Raw genomic sequence first — 19,789 nt, 5'->3', positions numbered from 1 at the left:
TGTTGTTACTTGTATTTTAGCAAAGCCTTTGAAGCGGTTCCACACAGGCGACTGATAAACTGAGTGCTCTTGGTATGAGTGCTAAAGTGACTGACTGGGTTAAAAACTGGTTAAGTGGTAGGAGATAGAGGGTAGTGGTAAACAGAGGTTGCTCAGAGGAAGAGGATGTTATCAGCAGTGTACCACAAGGATCAGTCCTTGGGCCGGCTTTTTTTTAAACATCCTTGTGAGCGATATTGCGGACAGACTGTCTGGTAAGGTTTATCTCTTTTGCGGACAATACCAAACTTTGTAATAGGGTAGACCAGGGGTAGGCAACTCCGGTCCTCGAGAGCCGCAGGCAGGTCAGGTTTTCAGGATATCCACAATGAATATGCAGGAGATAGATTTGCAAGCACTACCTCCATGGTATGCAAATCTATCTCCTGCATATTCATTGTGGATATCCTGAAAACCTGACCTGTCTGCGGCTCTCGAGGACCAGAGTTGCCTACCCCTGGGGTAGACATCCCGGAGGGCATGAATAGCATGAGGAGGTATCTAGCAAAGCTTTAAGAATGGCCCAGCAAATGGCAACTTAGATTTAATGCTAAAAAATGTAGTCATACACTTAGTTTGCAAAAATCTAAGGGAAAGGTATAGTATAGGGGGTGAAGTACTTCTGTGTACAAAAAGAGCAAGACTTGGAGGTGATTGTGTCTGATGATCTCAAGGTGGCCAAACAGGTAAAAAAATTGCGATGGTCAAAGTCAGAAGGCTGATGGGGTACACAGGGAGAGGAATGGCCAGCAGAAAAACTCTTGTGTAAGTCTCTGATGAGGTCCCATTTAGATTATCCTTCACAACATGCTATTCAATTAGGCGTGGGCAACGATTAAAAAATTTAGGGCCCTGTTAACTAAGCAGTGCTAAGAGCGATAGGATTATATGGGTGTCTCTAGCATTTAGTGCACGCTAATTTTAGGCATGCAGATAATATTTTTATGCTTATTCCTGTCTTTACCAGCTTTACTGATACACTCGGCAGGATATCATCTTGTATTTCTCAGCAACAGAATTGGGTGCTTGTTAATAAGGTAAAGATTAATACAACCAAAACTAAGGTTTTGTTGTTCAGAAATCCTAATGCATGACTTAAATTTTGCTTTGTTTCATGAGAGGAAGATTTATTTCTCTAACTTAGCGAATATCCCTTTCAAGGACATGGCACCACAGGGACATATTCTACGTGCAAATTAAGGGTCACCATAACCACCAGATAGAGACCCGTCATTGGCAAAGGCTATTATGGATTTGTCTTCGTCGTATTTGCCTTGCATTTATATGGAGTCTCTATAGATACATGACCATAGGATGAATATTTCAATTTATCCAACAGAGTCAGAAAATTTAAGAGATTATCTCAAATGTCAACAATTTATCTAACCCTTTCTCACCTTAACAAAACTCTAATGGCTTATAAAAAATAGAGCAAATAATTTTTCCTTGCTAACAGGTATTTGTCAATACACTTACAAGACTCATAAAATCTACTTATGTATTTAATAGGATAAAGAAGAACACACAAAACACTTGTCACAATATTCAAACACATGTTAAATTAAAATCACGAACTCAGAGAGCTAAATGCAATTTATAAAGATTAGCCAGATAAATGTAAGTTAATCATTCAGTATGAACAAGGAACTGCAATTTATTTAATCTTTCCTAAAACACAAATACATATTTTTAGCACAAAGTTATTCAAACATTTAATTAATAAACAGAAAGCTAACAGACATTGTGGGTAAAGTGAGAGAAGCAATGATAGATTAGCTGAACCTAGGCATCATCAGTGCTATGGCTCCCTGCAAATTGCTCCCCCTCCCTCCATCTAACTCCCTCACCCAACTATAGAGCTCTAATTTCCTCCTGAATGGACACAGACCTCTGATTCTGCCTCTCTCACAGACCTCAGAGCTCCCACAGTATATCAGCAGACAGTGAGGCCAGGGACTGTCAATCTTTAATCACAGACCCCTGCCACTTGAACAGAAGATAAGAGGGATGGGAGCCAATGTGATGCTTTATAGGTATGGACTGACTCATCTCATTTCGCTAATAGTGCTACTGGAACAGAAGTCCTGAGATCTGAAGAGTGTAGAGAGTTGAACTTGATTAGAAGCTTAAGAGGACAATGCAGAAAGCTACTGGGACCTGAAGTGCACAATTAATGAGCGGTCTATGCATTTGTTACTGGTTGCACAATACAGAAAGGGTTTCAGTGCTGAAGTTGACTCGCATAGTAGACATCAGCACACAACATATTAAAATGTATGGTAAGGAGGCTATTAATTCATCCTCAGCAATACAGACACATTTTTAAATTGTGTGTTGACGTCTACTGGGCAAGCACAATGTGAGAAATGCCTTGACCTCAACCTCCTGGCCCAACATAGTTTTCTGCATCAGCTCTAACATGCCTACTAGTCTAGCGGTCCCCTCTCCTCTCCCCCCCCCCCCCCCCCCCCAGACTTAAAATTTCCCTAATGTCTAGTAACACCTCTCCACCCCCTTGACATATCTCTCCATCCCTAGTTACCACCTTTTAAAACACTCCCTGTCTCATGACACCACGCCCAAGGGTATACCTTCAGTAAACAATGCACACTTGCTCCTGCCTCTATACAGCCATCCTGAAAAGTGGTGGTGGCTGACTCTACACAGTGCATCCTGGAGCCCACCAAGCAGGGTCTGTCTGCCACATAAGGGAATTTACTTTTGAATTGCTGCGGTATATTTTAGAGCTAATTTCGATGTAGAAGTTGTGTGCTGAGCCACTGGATTTCTACACTGGCCCCTAAAGCAGGACTGAAAGTCAGGAGAGTTTGAAGGCTGCCACCCCTATAATTCTGATACACTAGTCATAGGTCTAATAATATGGTGTGTGTACAAATGCAGACAGGAAAAGGTAAAAATCAATATATTTCCTAGTCTTTAATAGGTAACCAAAAAGTAAGAACATGCATTGTTACATAGACTACATTATTTGAAGTTTAAGAAATAACATCCAGTGAACCAAGAAATTATACGTTATAGCTGTAGAACTGTTTGTTACAGAGTTTATCCTAAATTATTAACTTTATAGCAGCTACTTACTTGAGTCCCTTGGTTCAAATTTGTTCTTCTTTCTCCCTTGATTTTGTGGCTTTCTCATCTGTTTAGACTTTTTCTCTTGATCGTCATCACTAAAATCTAAAGCCTAGAGGAAACCAAAATTGTAACACTTATTTAACTGATAGTTTGCTTCGTGGCCACTCTGGGCTAATAATAACCATTTAATATTCCATATAATTGTAATCCGGAGGCAATATAACATCTTAATGTTTTTTAAATAGTATTTTAGTATTCTATAACATAGCTGGAACATTTTACTAGGGGGCTTGAAAAGTGTGTGTATCACTGAACAACCTTTAATTGGAAAGAAAAAGGCTTTTAATTCATTTTCTACTGAAACTCCTTGCCCACAGAGCTTTTGAGGATCCAATGTGCTGCTGCAATGTCATCCCTGATGGGCATAAGGACATCTAGGCAAATGACAACCCACAAACAAGCCCTGAAACCACTGAGGAAATTGTATACAAAATATCAAAATAATTTTACGATTTATCTTTGCTTTCAACAAATGAAAGCAAGTCACTTAACCCTTCATTGCCTGTCGCATTGAGCCTGCCATGAGTGGGAAAGCGCGGGGTACAAATGTAACAAAAATAAAATAAAATAAAAAAATAAAGAGGACTAAAGAAAACAAGAGGAATGGAACATTTTCCCCTTATTCATGCTTTTTCCTTTTCTCATCAAAAATATTAACGTAACAGATGAATTTGGATTTTTTTCTCTCCCATTCTTATTCGGTACTGGATATAACAATGATGAAAAAACAAAAACAAAAAAACAACAAAAACAAACCCATGAAAGAAAGAAAAAAAGAAAGACTGACAGGGTTGTCCAACTTATGGCTTACAGACCTATGTGGCCTGCCAGCTACACAGACAAAAAGCACAAAAATCCACTTTTTCACTAAAAAGGAGTGTGACGCATTTAAATACCAGAACAATGATATATGAGCACATACTTCCCTACATGGAAATCATCCAACAGTATATTTGTACCAATGGTATCTGGCTGGAGTAAAGGTACTATACTTAAATGACAGTTCAGTGAATACTGAATTTGATATGAGCATCTCACTTTTTATGTGAATTAAAAAAAAATTAAAACATATATAAAATAAATTCATGGAGAGAACTATAATTTCAAAATATGACAAACTGGTATTGAGTAGCTATGTTAGTCCATTTTTAAAAGTAATAAATGGAAATAAAACAAAATAAAAAACAGATTTTTTTTTTTTTTTTTAACTGGAGTAGCTTACTATATACTACGTTTGAAGAAGAGCATGAGTAGGATCTCCTTATGCCAAATGTTTTTCTGATGTAACTGTGGGGTCCGGTGATATGTGCTGGCATATTTTGCAGCTTGGCATACTGCAAGGAGGGTAAAATTAGGTCTTACCTGATAATTTTCTTTCCTTTAGTAGCAGCAGATGAATCCAGGAACTGGTGGGTTGTATCCGCCTACCAGCAGGTGGAGATAGAGAACACTGAAAACAGTGACATTGGACGCCCAGCTCCTAAGCTCCTCAGTATAGATCGTATCCCAAAGCAAAGGAGAAAACAAATAACACTCTCCTCACAACAATATGGCAACAGCCAAATATAAAATTTGTAACTGGAAAAAACCCGACTCAAAAATATAAATGAGTCGAACTGCAAACTGGAATATACCATCTTCTGTCAAAATTAATCTTCTCAGTTTACCAAACTGTCTACAACTATCAGCAATCAAAGCGAGGTTTCTGGAAACAGGGAGGGATCCTGGATTCATCTGCTACTACTAAAGGAAAGAAAATTATCAGGTAAGACCTAATTTTACCTTCCTTAGCATCAGCAGCAGATGAATCCGGGAACGTACCAAAGCAATCCTTAAAAAGGGTGGGAAACCACTGCTCCCCGAGAGAGCACAGCCGTGCCAAAACAAGCATCCTTCCTCGCCTCCACATCAAACCGATAATGCTTAACAAACAAATGGCGAGAAGCCCAAGTAGCCGCCCGACAAATGCCATTCAAGGAAAGTGCTGCAGATTCCACCCAAGAAGCCGCCTGTGCCCGAGTCGAATGGGCTTGCACACCTTCTGGAGGAAAGGCTCCCTTCAGCAGATACACAGAAGAAATAGCTTCTTTAAGACAACGAGATATTGTCGCCTTGGAAGATGCAAAACCACGTCTGGGATAAGAATAAAGAACAAACAGATGATCCGAATACCTGAAATCATTAGTCATCTGCAGATACTGAAGCAGAGCCCGCCAAACATCTAAGAGATGCAATCGAGCAAAGTTATCTGGAAAGTCAGTCCTATGAAAGGAGGGAAGAAAAAGAGGCTGATTTAACTGGAAGGCCGACATCACCTTAGGCAAAACGGACGGAACCGTCCTCAACGTAACACCAGACTCCGAGAACTGCAGAAAGTGTTCCCGACAAGACAGGGCCTGCAATTCCAAAACCCTATGCGCTGCGGAAATGGCCACCAAAAACACCATCTTCAAGGTGAGATCCTTATGAGAAGTGGAATGCAAAGGCTCAAAAGGAAGCCCCTGCAGCACACTAAGGACCAAATTCAACTTCCAAGATGGACACGGACGCTGAAGAGGAGAAAGGAGGTGAAGAGTACCTTTAAAAAAACGGACGACGTTTGAATGAGCTGCGAGAGAAACACCAGCTAGATGCCCTCAGAAACAAGCCAAAGCCGCGACTTGCACCCCTTGAACTTTGGCCGTCCCTGCGACAGAAAGCAGTTGGGGACGTCCAAAATCAGCTTTCGATTATACCGATTTGGACGACCCTGTGAGGACGCCCATCTTTCGATTTATGTCGAAAGATGGGCGTCCTTCTCTTTTGAAAATGAGGCCAAAGGTATTCAAACCAATTAATTAAAAACATTCAAAGTAATGAAAAAAATGAAAAAAAATTTTCATTACTTTGAATGTTTTTAATTAATCCTTTTTTCTAGTTCTAATTACTGTGAATGTCTTATTAACTCATATTTGTTCTTTTAAAGACACATGTGTGCTGGTATCTTTTATACACAGTTTTTTACAACCCTTCATTTTTTTTACTACTCTGTATTATATACATATGTGCTTTGTATTGTATATATAGGATAATTTTTTTATTATTCAATTTACGTTTATCATTATGTATACGTTTTGCATTTTAAACCTCATAATTCATTTTTATACATATAGTTACACATGTTTGTTTCTATTTCTTGATTATTTTATGATTTTTCACCCATAGAATATATTACTTGACCCCTGAAGTAGGCGCTTGCATGCGTCGAAACAAGGCCTGTGCCAGGTCCTTCTTTTATTTATATCAATAAAGACTGTTGGATTCATATCTCCAGCGATGATTCGTCTTTGGTCAGCCTCTACTTTTGCCTGCTGTTATCCTGAAAACCTGACTGGCAAGCGGGTACTCCAGGACTGACTTGGGAAATAACGGATTACGATAAACACTGCTCTAGTATACCTGACTTTGTTTATATTAATGTTATATAGTATGATCATAAGGAAAACACCACTATTTTTCCCCTCCCTTTGCTCATTCTGCTCACTTTTTCCTCTTCAGACATCTGTTCTCCCATTCTTGTTGTACCCAGTAGAGACTTTGCTTCTTGAGTGGAAGAGTGGAAGTACAGGCACCAAGCGAATGAAAGTTAATGATAGCTGTATATCAATATGGTAGGAGGAATGCAAGCATAAACAGAGGTACAAGGGAAAAAAAATCAGTACAAAGGGTGTGGGGGTAGGAGGTCAAAAGAAAATTGGCAAACAGGTTGGTGGGAGTAGAGAATCTGAAAAAGTAGTGAGAAGGTCCAGAAATGTTGCACACCTCCTCCCAAAGAGTAATTAAATGTATTTACATGAAACTCTGAAATAGCTGAACATATCTGACAAATATATTATCTTGGAAACACTGATAAAACAGAAATTATATTTACACATAAACTAGCAGTATGCAAGACACACCATGTGATAACATCACATGCAGCATACACTTGGGAAGCCTTTGAAAACAGAACTTGTTGAACCAATGTTGCTTGCCTAAGAAAAGTAAAAAAAAAAAAAAAAAAAAATCAAACAAGAGAGGTTACTTAAATGACAGGACAATTCTTTTTGCTTCACTAGACTTTTTAACCCACTCTGTACACAAGTATTAAAAAAAAAAAAAAAGATAATCGATTTAAAGCACCAGTGTTTGTTCAAACCCCTCCATATTTATTTATTAAATTTATAACCCACATCATCTAGTATTCTGGGAAGCTTACAGAAGTCACATACATTTCAACATTAAAACTCATAACGTTCACAGTAAAACCACCGTATTAACTAAACAATCATTTAAATCACTACCCATACACATTACATAACAGCAAAGGCTTGCTGAAACAAGGAAGTCTTTAACTGCTTCCTGAAAGGAAGAATCAGTTGCGTGTCATGCAAGTGCTGCATTAGACTATTCTGTAATTTAGGTGCTGCAATCATAAAGATCTTCTCTCTATATATATCTAGTCTCACTTGGTAAAAAGATGGTATCTCAAGCAAGTTTTGATTCTTGGATCTCATAACATGAGTGGGAGTACAAACCTTCAAAGTACTTGCAAGACAGGCTGGTGACTGATCATACAACAGCTTAAACACCAACAAAACAGCTTTAAAATTGATCCACCAAATAACAGGCAGCCAATGTAGCTGTTTCAAATATGGTGAAATATGTGTAAAATGTGAACCTACAATCAGCCATGCTGTAGCATTCTGTGCCACTTACAGTGCTTGAAGAGATCTGCTAGGAAGCCCTAAAAATAACACATTACAGTAGTCAGAGGGACTATACATAGTAACATAGTAACATAGTAGATGACGGCAGAAAAAGACCTGCACGGTCCATCTAGTCTGCCCACGATAAACTCATGTGTATACCTTACCTTGATTTGTACCTGTCTTTTTCAGGGCACAGACCGTATAAGTCTGTGCAGCAGTATTTCCCGCCTCCCAACCACCAGTCCCGCCTCCCATCACCGGCTCCGGCACAGACCCCGTATAAGTCTGCCCTCCCCCATCCTAGCCTCTCAACCACCAACCCCCTCTTCCCCCCGCCACCCAATTTCAGCTAAGCTTCTGTGGATCCATTCCTTCTGCACAGGATTCCTTTATGCCTGTCCCACGCATGCTTGAATTCCGTTACCGTTTTCATCTCCACCACCTCCCGCGGGAGGGCATTCCAAGCGTTCACCACCCTCTCCGTGAAGAAATACTTCCTGACATTTTTCCTGAGTCTGCCCCCCTTCAATCTCATTTCATGTCCTCTCGTTCTACCACCTTCCCCTCTCCGGAAAAGATTCGTTTGCGGATTAATACCTTTCAAATATTTGAACGTCTGTATCATATCACCCCTGTTCCTCCTTTCCTCCAGAGTATACATGTTCAGGTCAGCAAGTCTCTCTTCATACGTCTTGGAACGCAACTCCCATACCATCCTCGTAAGCTTTTCTTTGTACCGCTTCCATTTTTTTAACATCCTTCGCAAGGTACGGCCTCCAAAACTGAACACAATACTCCAGGTGGGGCCTCACCAACGTCTTATACAGGGGCATTAAAACCTCCTTTTTTCTGCTGGTCACACCTCTCTCTATACAGCCTAGCAACCTTCTCGCTACGGCCATCGCCTTGTCGCACTGTTTCATCGCCTTTAGGTCCTCAGATACTATCACCCCAAGATCCCTCTCCCCGTCCGTGTCTATCAGGCTCTCCCCACCTAACACATACGCCTCCCTTGGATTTCTACTCCCTACGTGCATCACTTTGAATTTCTTCGCATTGAATTTTAATTGCCAAACGTTAGACCATTTTTCCAGCTTCTTCAGTATATGCCTCGACTATATATGCCTCGACAACTGTACAAAAATTTTCAACATTCAAAAAATTATGCAGACTTCTCAAGCATTTCAATTTGAAAAATATCTTTATGGCATACATTCTTTAGAGAAAAGTTCTAATGCTTTTGACCAGATGGACCATTGGGAGGAGGCCATTAAACTCAACAAACGTTTAGTCCGTACTGAATTACATTCTCTCACATTGTTGGAATATTGTCGTAATAAAATGATCCCAAGAGGACTAAGAATTAATAAGGAACCGAAGATGTATAATGAAGATTCGGACTTTTTACTTAAATGGGAAGCAATCCTTAATAAGTGTTCTCTGGACTTAATGATTTTGATCATACAAACAGCGAACAAGAAAACAGAAAAATTAAAAGAAGATCTTGATAAAGAATTGGTCTCCTTAAGAGATAATGACTTATGCTTTAAAGATATGTTTGAAGATTTTAATTTGCAATTAGAGCAATTCAAGAAAGATGTGAAAAGCATGAAATATGATAAGTATAAGAGAGATGAAACAGATTATAAGTATAATAATGTGTACCCATGGCATCGGAGAGATAATAGGAATAGACAATTTAGGAATAGAAACATAAATTATGCTGATAAATTTGATAAACAGAATAATACTTTGCAGAAGAGTCCTGTCATTGAACGTAAATCCAAAAGAATAAGAAGCGATAATGAGGAAGTATTTGATCCATCAGCACCCTTATACACCTCACCTCCTAGATCTAACCTTTCAGAGCAGGTTTTTCAGCTAGGGAAAATTTGGAAAAAGGGTTCAACAACAGATTCATCAGTACCACCGAAAGAACAAAGAGGAAGGTTACCTTATTATACGGGAAGGGGACGAGGGAGAGGTGGAAGGAGAGGTCGAAGCAATTCAGTGAACAGACAATTTGCAAACAGACAAACTATGAATCAACAAATGAGACAAATAGAAGATTATTGGAAATAAAAAATGTTAGGCACACAGCTTCATTACATGACAATATTATCAATTTAACTAAAAGGAAATTAAATCAACATGAGCGTTCAATTCTCAATAAAGGGCTGTCTTTTGTTCCAACAGCACAATATAATGCATTCAACACACGCATCGATTTATTTAAATTAACTAGGAAATTAAGAATTATGGATTTTTTTTCAGATAAACATGTATACGAAAAGAATGAATCTGTAATTATGAAAAATAGTGTTTGGATGCCCCCCGCCCAAATCAATCCCATGATACAAGCTTTTGAACAAATGGTTATTAGGGACATTGAGATTTTGGAAAATAAGAATAAACATCCATTCTTTAATATCTCTAAAAATGAGAAGAAAGCAATTGAGACATTGAAGAAAGATAACAGTATTGTGATTAAACAGGCAGATAAAGGGGGTGCAGTTGTGCTATTAGATAAAGATCAATACATTGAAGAAATTAAGAGACAATTAAAAGACAAAAATTTTTATTTACCTTTATCTAAAGATCCAACCAGTAATTTAAAACATAAGATTGATTCTCTCATTGATATTGGGCTTGAAGCTGGTTTTCTGACAACCAAAGAAGGTATTTTTCTTAGAGTAGAACACCCACGCATCTCAACCATGTATATACTCCCAAAAATCAACAAATCCTTGATTAACCCTCCAGGGAGACCTATTGTGTCAGGCATAGGTTCTCTTTTGGAACCACTTTCCAAATTTACTGATGTATTTTTAAGACCTCTCGTTCCATCCATCCCCTCATATATTAGAGACTCAGCACACATCATTAACATATTAGAACATCTACAAATTAAAAATAAAGATATCATTCTTGTTACATTTGATGTGGAGTCTCTCTACACTAATATCCCCCAGGATGAAGCTCTAGATGTGATTAGGAAAGCATTAACAAATAGGTGTGTGTTTAGAAGGATACCCACTGAGTTTATCATGGAACTTATCACTATAGCATTGAAAGAAAACTATTTCTTTTTTGAAGGTACTTTTTACAAACAAATAAAAGGTACCGCCATGGGTGCAATGGTAGCACCTTCATTAGCTAATCTGTTTATGGCATGTTTTGAAGAGAAATTCTTGCAGAATAATAATTTCACAGAGAATATTATGCTTTGGCGAAGATACATTGATGATATTTTTGTGGTCTGGGCTGGTAGTGAATCACGGTTGATGGATTTTTTCAAATGGCTTAATACAAGAGATAGCAATTTGAAATTTCAGATTAATTTCAGCAGAAAGGAAATTTCATTTTTAGATATTAAAATTCAGTTGGAATCCAGTAGATTTATTACTTCACTATATAGAAAACCTACTGATAAGAACAAATTCCTACATTTTGATAGCTGTCATAGTCATGCCTTAAAGTGTAATCTTCCTTACAGCCAATTTTTAAGAGTAAAAAAATTATGTTCAGAGGCTCGTGATTGTAAAGGGCAAATAGGAGAAATGGCTTATAGATTCACGCAAAGAGGCTATCCTGTAAAATATATTGAAAAGGGTATAGCAAGAGCAAAACAGGTCCATAGAAAAGACCTTTTGCAGAATAAGGAAAAGAAACATAATGACCAAAAGGTTATTTGCACTTTATATTATGATTATCTATCTTCTGATATCATTAAACTATTAAGATCTCATTGGCCATTGATCCAGAACATTCCATCTTTTGCAAATAAAGAATTGATGATTGCATACAAAAGAAATAAGAATTTGAAGGATTTTTTGTCACCATCAGCATTACCAGTCCCACTTCATAAGGATAGAGTAAGGGGTCATTACCCATGCTTAAATTGTTCCGTTTGTCCAGTCAATTTGAAAACAAAATGTTTTGAACACCCTGTTACAGGAGAAATATATCAGTTAAAACATTGTAAGACTTGTAAGACTTCACAAGTAATATATGCAGCAATTTGCCCATGCGGGCTTATTTACATTGGTAAAACTATAAGAGCATTTAATAAGCGCATCTTAGAACATAAAAGCGCAATAAAGAGAGAGGTATTAGATAAACCTTTAGTGGCACACATGTGTGAATTTAAACATGATTTTAACCAGTTAAGATTTTTAGTTCTCTTAAGAATATATTCAAATTGGAGAGGTGGAGATGTGAACAAATTGCTATTGCAAGCTGAACAACGTTTGATTTATAGATTTAAGACTGTTAAACCTTTTGGGTTGAATCAAGAAACTGATCTCTCAGTGTTTTTATAGTACTACCAGCAGATTGCCATTATGTACTGCTCAATCCAATGTTTGACTAAATCAGCCACCTGGTGGTCAGTATATGTTACTACATGTCTCCAATGCTTGTTCCATATCCTTTGCCTGGAAATGTCACATGACAGATTTTTTTTTAAATTATCATCTCTGTTTCTTAAAGTTTTTTTGTTTTACCATTTTTACTTTTACTTATCTGTTTTTGAGATGTCCATAGTATTTTATATATACTTTTATTTGGATTAGTGGGTTCTTGTTCTAGAATTTTCTTTGACCTTTGAACTCTCAAAGGGGATATTTAAAGGACTAATCAGAGTGTTTGTTATAATGCTGCCAGTCAACATAGCATTGTGAAGTTTGCTGAGTAAGCTTGGGAAGCACTTATGTAAGGTAAGATATAAGATACTCCATATGGACTTTAGATGGTGGTGTGTATTGTTTAAACAGTTTGGCTTGCTTTAAATATGTTTTGTCAGTGCAAATTCTAAGTCAGTTATTTTTTTCTAAGCCAGTTGCTTGTTGCTTCATGTCTGTTTTATTGAAGTTTGTGTAATCTGATCAGCTTAGTGCTGTTAGCTTCAATACTTAGAGGGGGTTTAGGATGTTGCCACAGTTATGATTGAAACAGATGATTGTATATCTACCTATTCAAGTATCAGTAAAGAGCACTGCTTTACATGCCAGTTGTGCTGAGTGGGATTGCTAAATTCTTTCTAATGATAAAATCATTAGGGTTTATGTATGGATATCCACCCATTTAAATAGCAACATAAAGCACTGGATTGCCTGTGAGTTTGGCTGAGCGCCTCTGAATCAGTATTGCTACATCCATTACAAAGTTTTTTCTAATGACACAAGTATCAGGGTAAGTACGTTTGGTGCGTTGCAACAGCACAATTTCAATTGATGTTTGTACATTCAAACAACAGCAATGAGTGCTGGATTGCCTGTGAGTTGTAATCAGTTTTTTTCATGGCCACTGTGGAGTTCTTTTGAATGATATTATCATCAGGATACATGTGATTGTCATAGAACAGTATGATGTTTTTAGGTACTTTGTATCAATTTCTATTGATTTGAGTTGCTATCTATGGAAACCCACTGATTCTCACTTTTTAACAAAGTGAATATTAATTTCAATATTTTGGATCATTGAATGTGCATAAAAGATGGCAATTGAGGCCAAGCATTGTGAGATTTTATTTATTTATTTTATTTTGTATTTTTTAGGTGGTTGTATGACTACTTTTAGGGGTTCACTTTGCTTTTTACCCCTATTAGGTAGGTGATATTTAGTATATATGGTCATTCAGTTATTTTAGTGTTGTAGATCTCCACCTATCTGTCCGATGCAGTTCTATTGATATACATTTAGTGTTGACATTATTATATTTTGTGTTGATATTATGTCTTGTATTAAAATTATTATTTTATTGCATGCATATTTAATTTGAATGTTTTTAACTGATATTGATTTGATATTATATTTTATTGTATTATGTTTTTAGATTTGATCTGTTTTTATTTTATATGATGTGATAGTGTTTTTAGATATGTTTTATTATCAAATATACAATGGTGAAGTTTATGTTTTACTCATTATGTATTTTTATTTTGTAGTTTTTTTACCCCTGACGCAGCCTGAGGGCGAAACGTGGCCACGTCGGGTAACTTGTAATAAACCACTTCTTCTGTTACCCTCCTGTTCTATTTTTTTGTCTTTTTTGATCTGCTTTTTTTCTTTTGATTTGTAAAATCTAATATAACTCCAAGATATTTCATCTCGTCAACAATGGGATGATCATGACCATTGAAGTTAAACAACTTTGGGAAATTGACTCTGGGCAAGTCACTTAACCCTCCATTGCCCCATGTAAGCCGCATTGAGCCTGCCATGAGTGGGAAAGCGCGGGGTACAAATGTAACAAAAAAAAAAAATCAGTTTTCAACTTTCCAGAGAAGTACAAACATTTCAGTTTTATCCATATTATTTTTATTTATTTATTATTTCATTTGTACCCCGCGCTTTCCCACTGAAAGCAGGTTCAATGCGGCTTACATAGTAATAGGTATTACAGGTTATTGATAGTGAAACTTGATAGGGAAAATATAAGTTAAGTGAAGCAGAGTAATAGAAGATATAGGTGGGTACAGATGTGCAAGTGTTTGGGTAAATGGGTTCATAGGATTAGTTTTTTTTTTTTTTTAATTCTTTATTTATAATTTTCTAATTTTACAATCACATAACATGACTGCAAAAGCAGTAACTGAATTCTACAAAAAACTGAAAAAGAGATATAAATCTAGGAGGTGTAACCTCCTCTAGGTAAATACTTTCATTTATTTAGTCCACTATTTAAGTGAGGCAAAACACAATGCAAAAATTCAAAATAAGAAATACTATAAACATACGAGCAGGAGAACTACTAAGCCCACAATTGAATTTAACAGCATTAGCCTACAGGATTGTTCTGATTAGAACGATTCTCTTCCTCCTTAAAGGCAATAAAACTTTGCATTTTCTTTGGATCGGTAAACATATAGTTAACAGAGTTAAGAGAAAGAAAGCATCTGCAGGGAAATTTCAATAAGAATGTTCCTTTCAAAGTAAGAGTCCTCTGCTTTAAACCCAAAAACTCACGCCTTCGTTTCAAAGTCTCTCTGTTTAAGTCTGGAAACATTTGTATTCTGGAACCAAGGAACAATGCCTTCATATGTTTAAAGTATAAATGGAAGATGCTGTATCTATCAGATTCAAACACAAATGATACCAAAAGAGTGGTGCGCTCAGTAATTACTTCAAGGGAACTTTCAAGAAATTCAGTTAGATTCAATCCCTGTTGCTGTTGTGTTGAAGTTCCTTTTCCTGTAATATATTGAGCCCGGGTAATTGGAGGATATGCTTCTTTCGGAATAGCCAGAATTTCATTAAAGTATTTCTTTAACATATCGAGAGCCGATATAATCGGAGATTTCGGGAAATTAAGCAGTCTTAGGTTTAATTTTCTGGCATTATTATCCAGGTACTCTAATTTCCTGTTAACAATCTCCCTTTCTTTCGTGGCTGCCTCTGCAAAAGTTTGTAAGGATTTTATTTCGCCTTCTAGCTTTAGAATTTTTTCCTCCTGTTTTTGAACAGTCTCAGACAAAGATATATAGGTCTTTTTCAAACCACTCATTTCTTCTGTAAAAGTTTGAGTTACCTGGAGGAGAGAGCCGGTCAGCTCTTGAATCGCATCCCATAGGGTGTCCAATGTCACCACGTTCGGTTTTTCTCTTCTCTTCCAGATCACGGTAGCAGGCCCCAGGGAAGGAAACGGTATCTCCCGTCCTTCACAAGATAGTAGCTCTGGGGGTAGAAGTAGCAGAGGGGCCTCCTCCAGATAACAAAGAAGCAATCACCACTCCGGGTTGTTCTTTGATCTGCTCCTCTGCTTGTAAAAAGCTGCTACCCGGTCTGGGAGGTGTCGTGCTCGAGGGAGAGCTCAAAGAGATCTCCTCTATGCTGCGGGCTTCCCTCTCTGAAAGAGAGAGGGAATGCCCGTTCACAGTGGGCGTTGGAGTTCCCAGTGCCTGAGTAGCAAACATCGTCAGTGTAGTCTGGCGAAGTACGGGGTTCCCTCCAGGGGTTAAGGAGGCCTGCCCCCTGGATTTCCCTTTTCTTTTCCCCATGTAAACGGGGAAGAAAAGGCCGCTTCCGCCGACAATCCACGACAGTTCAGGAGCTCAGGTACTTGCTTCTGCTCAGGACACCATCTTGCCTCTCTGTCATTAGTTTGGGTTTTTAATGATTTCCAGAAGGGTAGGTAGTCCTTTTACTAAGGCGCGCTAACAGATTTAGCGTGTTAAATGATAAGATGCCCATAGGAATATAATGGACGCCTTATTATTTAGCATACGCTAATCACTAGCCTGCGTTAAATCTGTTAGTGCACCTTAGTAAAAGAACCTCTAAGTTTGTTAGCTTTCAACCAAGAACTTACTGATCTTAAACACAATCCCAAGAAGGATTCTGCCGATTATAATCTGGCTGTTAGAAGTTTACATTAAAGCCTTGCAGTGCACATGCTGAAGTCTGTAGAGCAGCTACAGCTGCTGTCTTACTTACTTCAACTGGTGGCTCTTGGTCATTCATCCAGGACGCATCAGAACCTTTCTGTCTAAGAGAAAAACAAAATAAACCAACTCAACAAGAATGAATGAAAATAAAAGCCAACTTCTTCTCCAAAACTATGTTAGGATGAGCGAGATGGGGAAAATATTTATACTATGAGAAAAGAGAGCGCTTTCATTCTAAACCATTTTGTGACAGCAAATGTTTGGAACAGCTTATATAGCTCAAGATTAATGTACTTTCACAGAAAAAGTAAAACTTGTTCCTATGAATGAAGACAAATGCACTTTGCATAGAAAGCAAAAAGAAAAACCAATATACCAGGTCTAAATACAATTAATCTTTGATGCAACCTTAAAGAACACAAAGTATTAATCTAAACATAAAAGGATGACAATTTTTGTTCTTATTATTACCCTTCATCGTGTTGAGTCTAGTGACATTTGAGCACAAAGGAATTCCAAGTATATATAGAGAAGGGGTTAAAAATGGTTTGCTAACCTAACAACATAAGTGTTGCCATACTGGGACAGACCGAAGGACCATCAAGCTCAGTATCCTGTTTCCAACAGTGGCCAATCCAGGTCAAAAATACCTGACAAGATTCCAAAACAGTACAATCCAATTTATGCTGCTTATCCTACAAATGAGCAGTGGATTTTCCCAAGTCCATTTTAATAATGGGCTTATGGACTTTTCTTTTGGGAAGATATCCAAACCATTCTTAAACCCCATTAAGATAACTGCTTTTACCACATTGTCTGACAATGAATTCCAGAGTTTAATTACACAGAGATATTCATAACAATTAACAGAAATGTACAATTAGCAAAAATAAAAGCTGCTTTGAATACACACATTTACATTGTGACACGTCAGGCATTTTTCTTCCGTGTGTGTGTGCGCGTGCTAAGGTGCTTATATTTGTATTTATTGGGGGAAATGTCTCCAAATGGCAATGCAGTAATGAACCTCATTCCTAAACCTCATTGATGCACGGAATAATCACTTATCATTGATTTGTCTATCACCATAAATATCATTCTTGTGTTTTCTCTTTACCAGTTAATCTGTGTTTTCTTGCCATCAAGCTTTGTATCAGTTAGAATGGTAACCTCCCGGGTGATCACAAGCTCTTCTGGTCATGATTCCAGTGCTGTTCTAGTATATTAATGTTGAAATGTTTACAAAGTTTCTAGTGGATGGGACATGTCACCTTGTGTCTTTCTGTGCAGTCAGATGTGAGAGAAATAACCACTGGGGATATGGATATAAATATACATATGAACACACACAGACATACTCCCACCCCACTGAATGCTTACTTATCTGACTTCGGTTTTCCACCTCTCCTTCCACGCTCATAGCCCATCCACCCTCTCTTGCTCTCCTCTCCCTCCCCTTTGCATTCACCCTCTTATCCTTCTCTCCCTTTCCCCTTACAATCTCCCTTGAAACTCTCCCTCCTTACACTCACCCCCCTGCATCACCCTTTCTTCTTGCATTACACATCCCTCCATTTCCAATATCTTATTATGTAGCTGGACTCAAACTTTTTTTCTGCCAATGGCGTTTGGGTTCCTGGGTGGCACCATCCTGCAGATAGTTTCATCAGTACTACAGCTCCATTGCTTCTTCTGCTGCTGGGTTTGGGTCCCTGGGGATACTGAAATAATGGCACCACCGAGTTTTTTTCCAGTCTTTTTTTTAATTATTATTATTATTGTGTGTGTGTGTGCTGGGATCCTTGCAGTACTACCTTTCTTACTTTTCTCCTTATCTGTGGGTAGCAGGGCCCGACTTCCAGGCTACCCTGCTGACTTCTACTTCTAGCTCCTCTTTTTCCCTTAATCCATGTGCATTGGGGGGGGGGGGGGGGGGATGTATATATACAGACAAAGGCTGAAGGACCCTCCCCACAGATTCTACTGCATGAGTGAAACACACCTGATATGCAAAATCTTTTCTTTCACATTAAATATACTTCCCTAAAACCTCATGCTCCTCTCCATTTTCTTCTTCAGTACAATTTAACATCTTTAAAGTACAGTAGAATCATGGTTATCTGATGGCCGCTAATTCATGCTCCACCCCTCCCTCCCTCCCAAACAGGTTAGACCCCCCCCACCTCCCAGTCTCAAGCACCTCCTCCTCCCACCTGTAGGCTGGGTGTACCTTGCACTCCGGCAGCCATTTTGAAAGCACAGCTGGCATTGGCAGGAGCAACTGGGGATCACTCCTGCTCCAAAAACAACATTAGTCCACCCAGGGACTATAAGATTGACGCAGTGACCTGTGGTATGTGTGGGGGTGGGGTGGGGGGGGTGGGGGGGGAGGGATGTGCAGAGTGTGGTGGTGGTGGTGCTGACCACCTGTTGGTCTCGTTTATGTCAAATAATCAGGACTCTACTGTACTAATAAAAAGGTTAAGCAATCCAATCTACCAGGGGACACCCAGATTTCCTGCTGTGCTTCCAGGATCCTGTGCTAGGTCTCTTGGATCATATGCTGAGATTCAGTGCCATGTGTCCAACTTCTCTCTCCCTAGTGGCGGCAGCTGTAGTATGTACTATGTGGACACTAAAGGAATGCATGCATCACAATCAAAGCAACTCTTTCCCCACAGTGCCAACGTCCACATTAGAAAAGCATTATACACGGTTAGTGGAGTGAACAGGAACCATGGCTGTGTCTCCATTCCACACACAACAGCTGCAATCCAGGAGTAAAGAGGTAGAGCACATACAGAGGTTTTGTGTATTGGTAAAGCGAAAGCAAGTTTAACTGAAGACATGATTACATTGATGGCGTATACTTTACCCTTTAAATCATGTGTCAAGAGCTTGGAATACTTCTAGATGAGTGTCTCAGATTAAAACAGCATGTTGCCATGGTAGCTGGGAGAGGATAGTAGTATGCTATGCTTAATGCATTCGCTTAAGCCCTTCCTGATCTCTACTCAGCTGAAGACAGTGGTGCACTCATTTGCTGAATATACAATAGAACATGCTTAGACATTAAAAAAAATGTGTACGACGAATCATAATTACTCCCTGCTATTGACTTGGAAGAATTTATGTAACTCACAACTTATTCAGAATGTGGCTGTGACTGTTTTCAGGTTCTATCTTTGATATTCTGGTAGAAATGCAAGCTTGTTTTGCAATGAATAGGTCCAGAATACATAAATGAAAAAAAGTAAAAAGCATATCTGTAGGCATCACTTTGTCTTTCAGAAAATAAGAGGATAATTTTATAACAGGGCGTCCATGCTAAGAAGGCGGCCAAGTAGGCGCTATTAGCACAAGTGCAGGTGTAAATCTTCCTGTGTAAAGTATGCAAGTACACATTGAGGGCCAGATGTACAAAGCCACCCATTAAAACATGGGTGCAGCGGGAGAATTTACCAAGTTGCAAACAGCGAC

The 19,789-nt window shown here is 38.4% G+C and overlaps 1 protein-coding gene across 1 annotated transcript in view; it reads right to left on the bottom strand.

Moving 5' to 3' along the window:
• Positions 1-19,789, bottom strand: part of LOC115461623 (H/ACA ribonucleoprotein complex non-core subunit NAF1-like) — an 80,086-nt gene that overhangs the window by 9,517 nt on the left and 50,780 nt on the right. The window contains exons 7-8 of the mRNA XM_030191588.1: positions 16,359-16,410; positions 3,139-3,241 (exon numbers count right to left, since the gene is read on the bottom strand). Coding sequence (XP_030047448.1) covers positions 3,139-3,241; positions 16,359-16,410 — 155 coding nt within the window. The remainder of the gene's footprint in view (positions 1-3,138; positions 3,242-16,358; positions 16,411-19,789) is intronic.

The sequence above is a fragment of the Microcaecilia unicolor genome, chromosome 2, assembly GCF_901765095.1.
Source record: "Microcaecilia unicolor chromosome 2, aMicUni1.1, whole genome shotgun sequence".
Classification (NCBI taxonomy): domain Eukaryota; kingdom Metazoa; phylum Chordata; class Amphibia; order Gymnophiona; family Siphonopidae; genus Microcaecilia; species Microcaecilia unicolor.
Note: the sequence above shows the minus strand (reverse complement) of the source record. Positions and strands in the feature narration are given on the sequence as shown.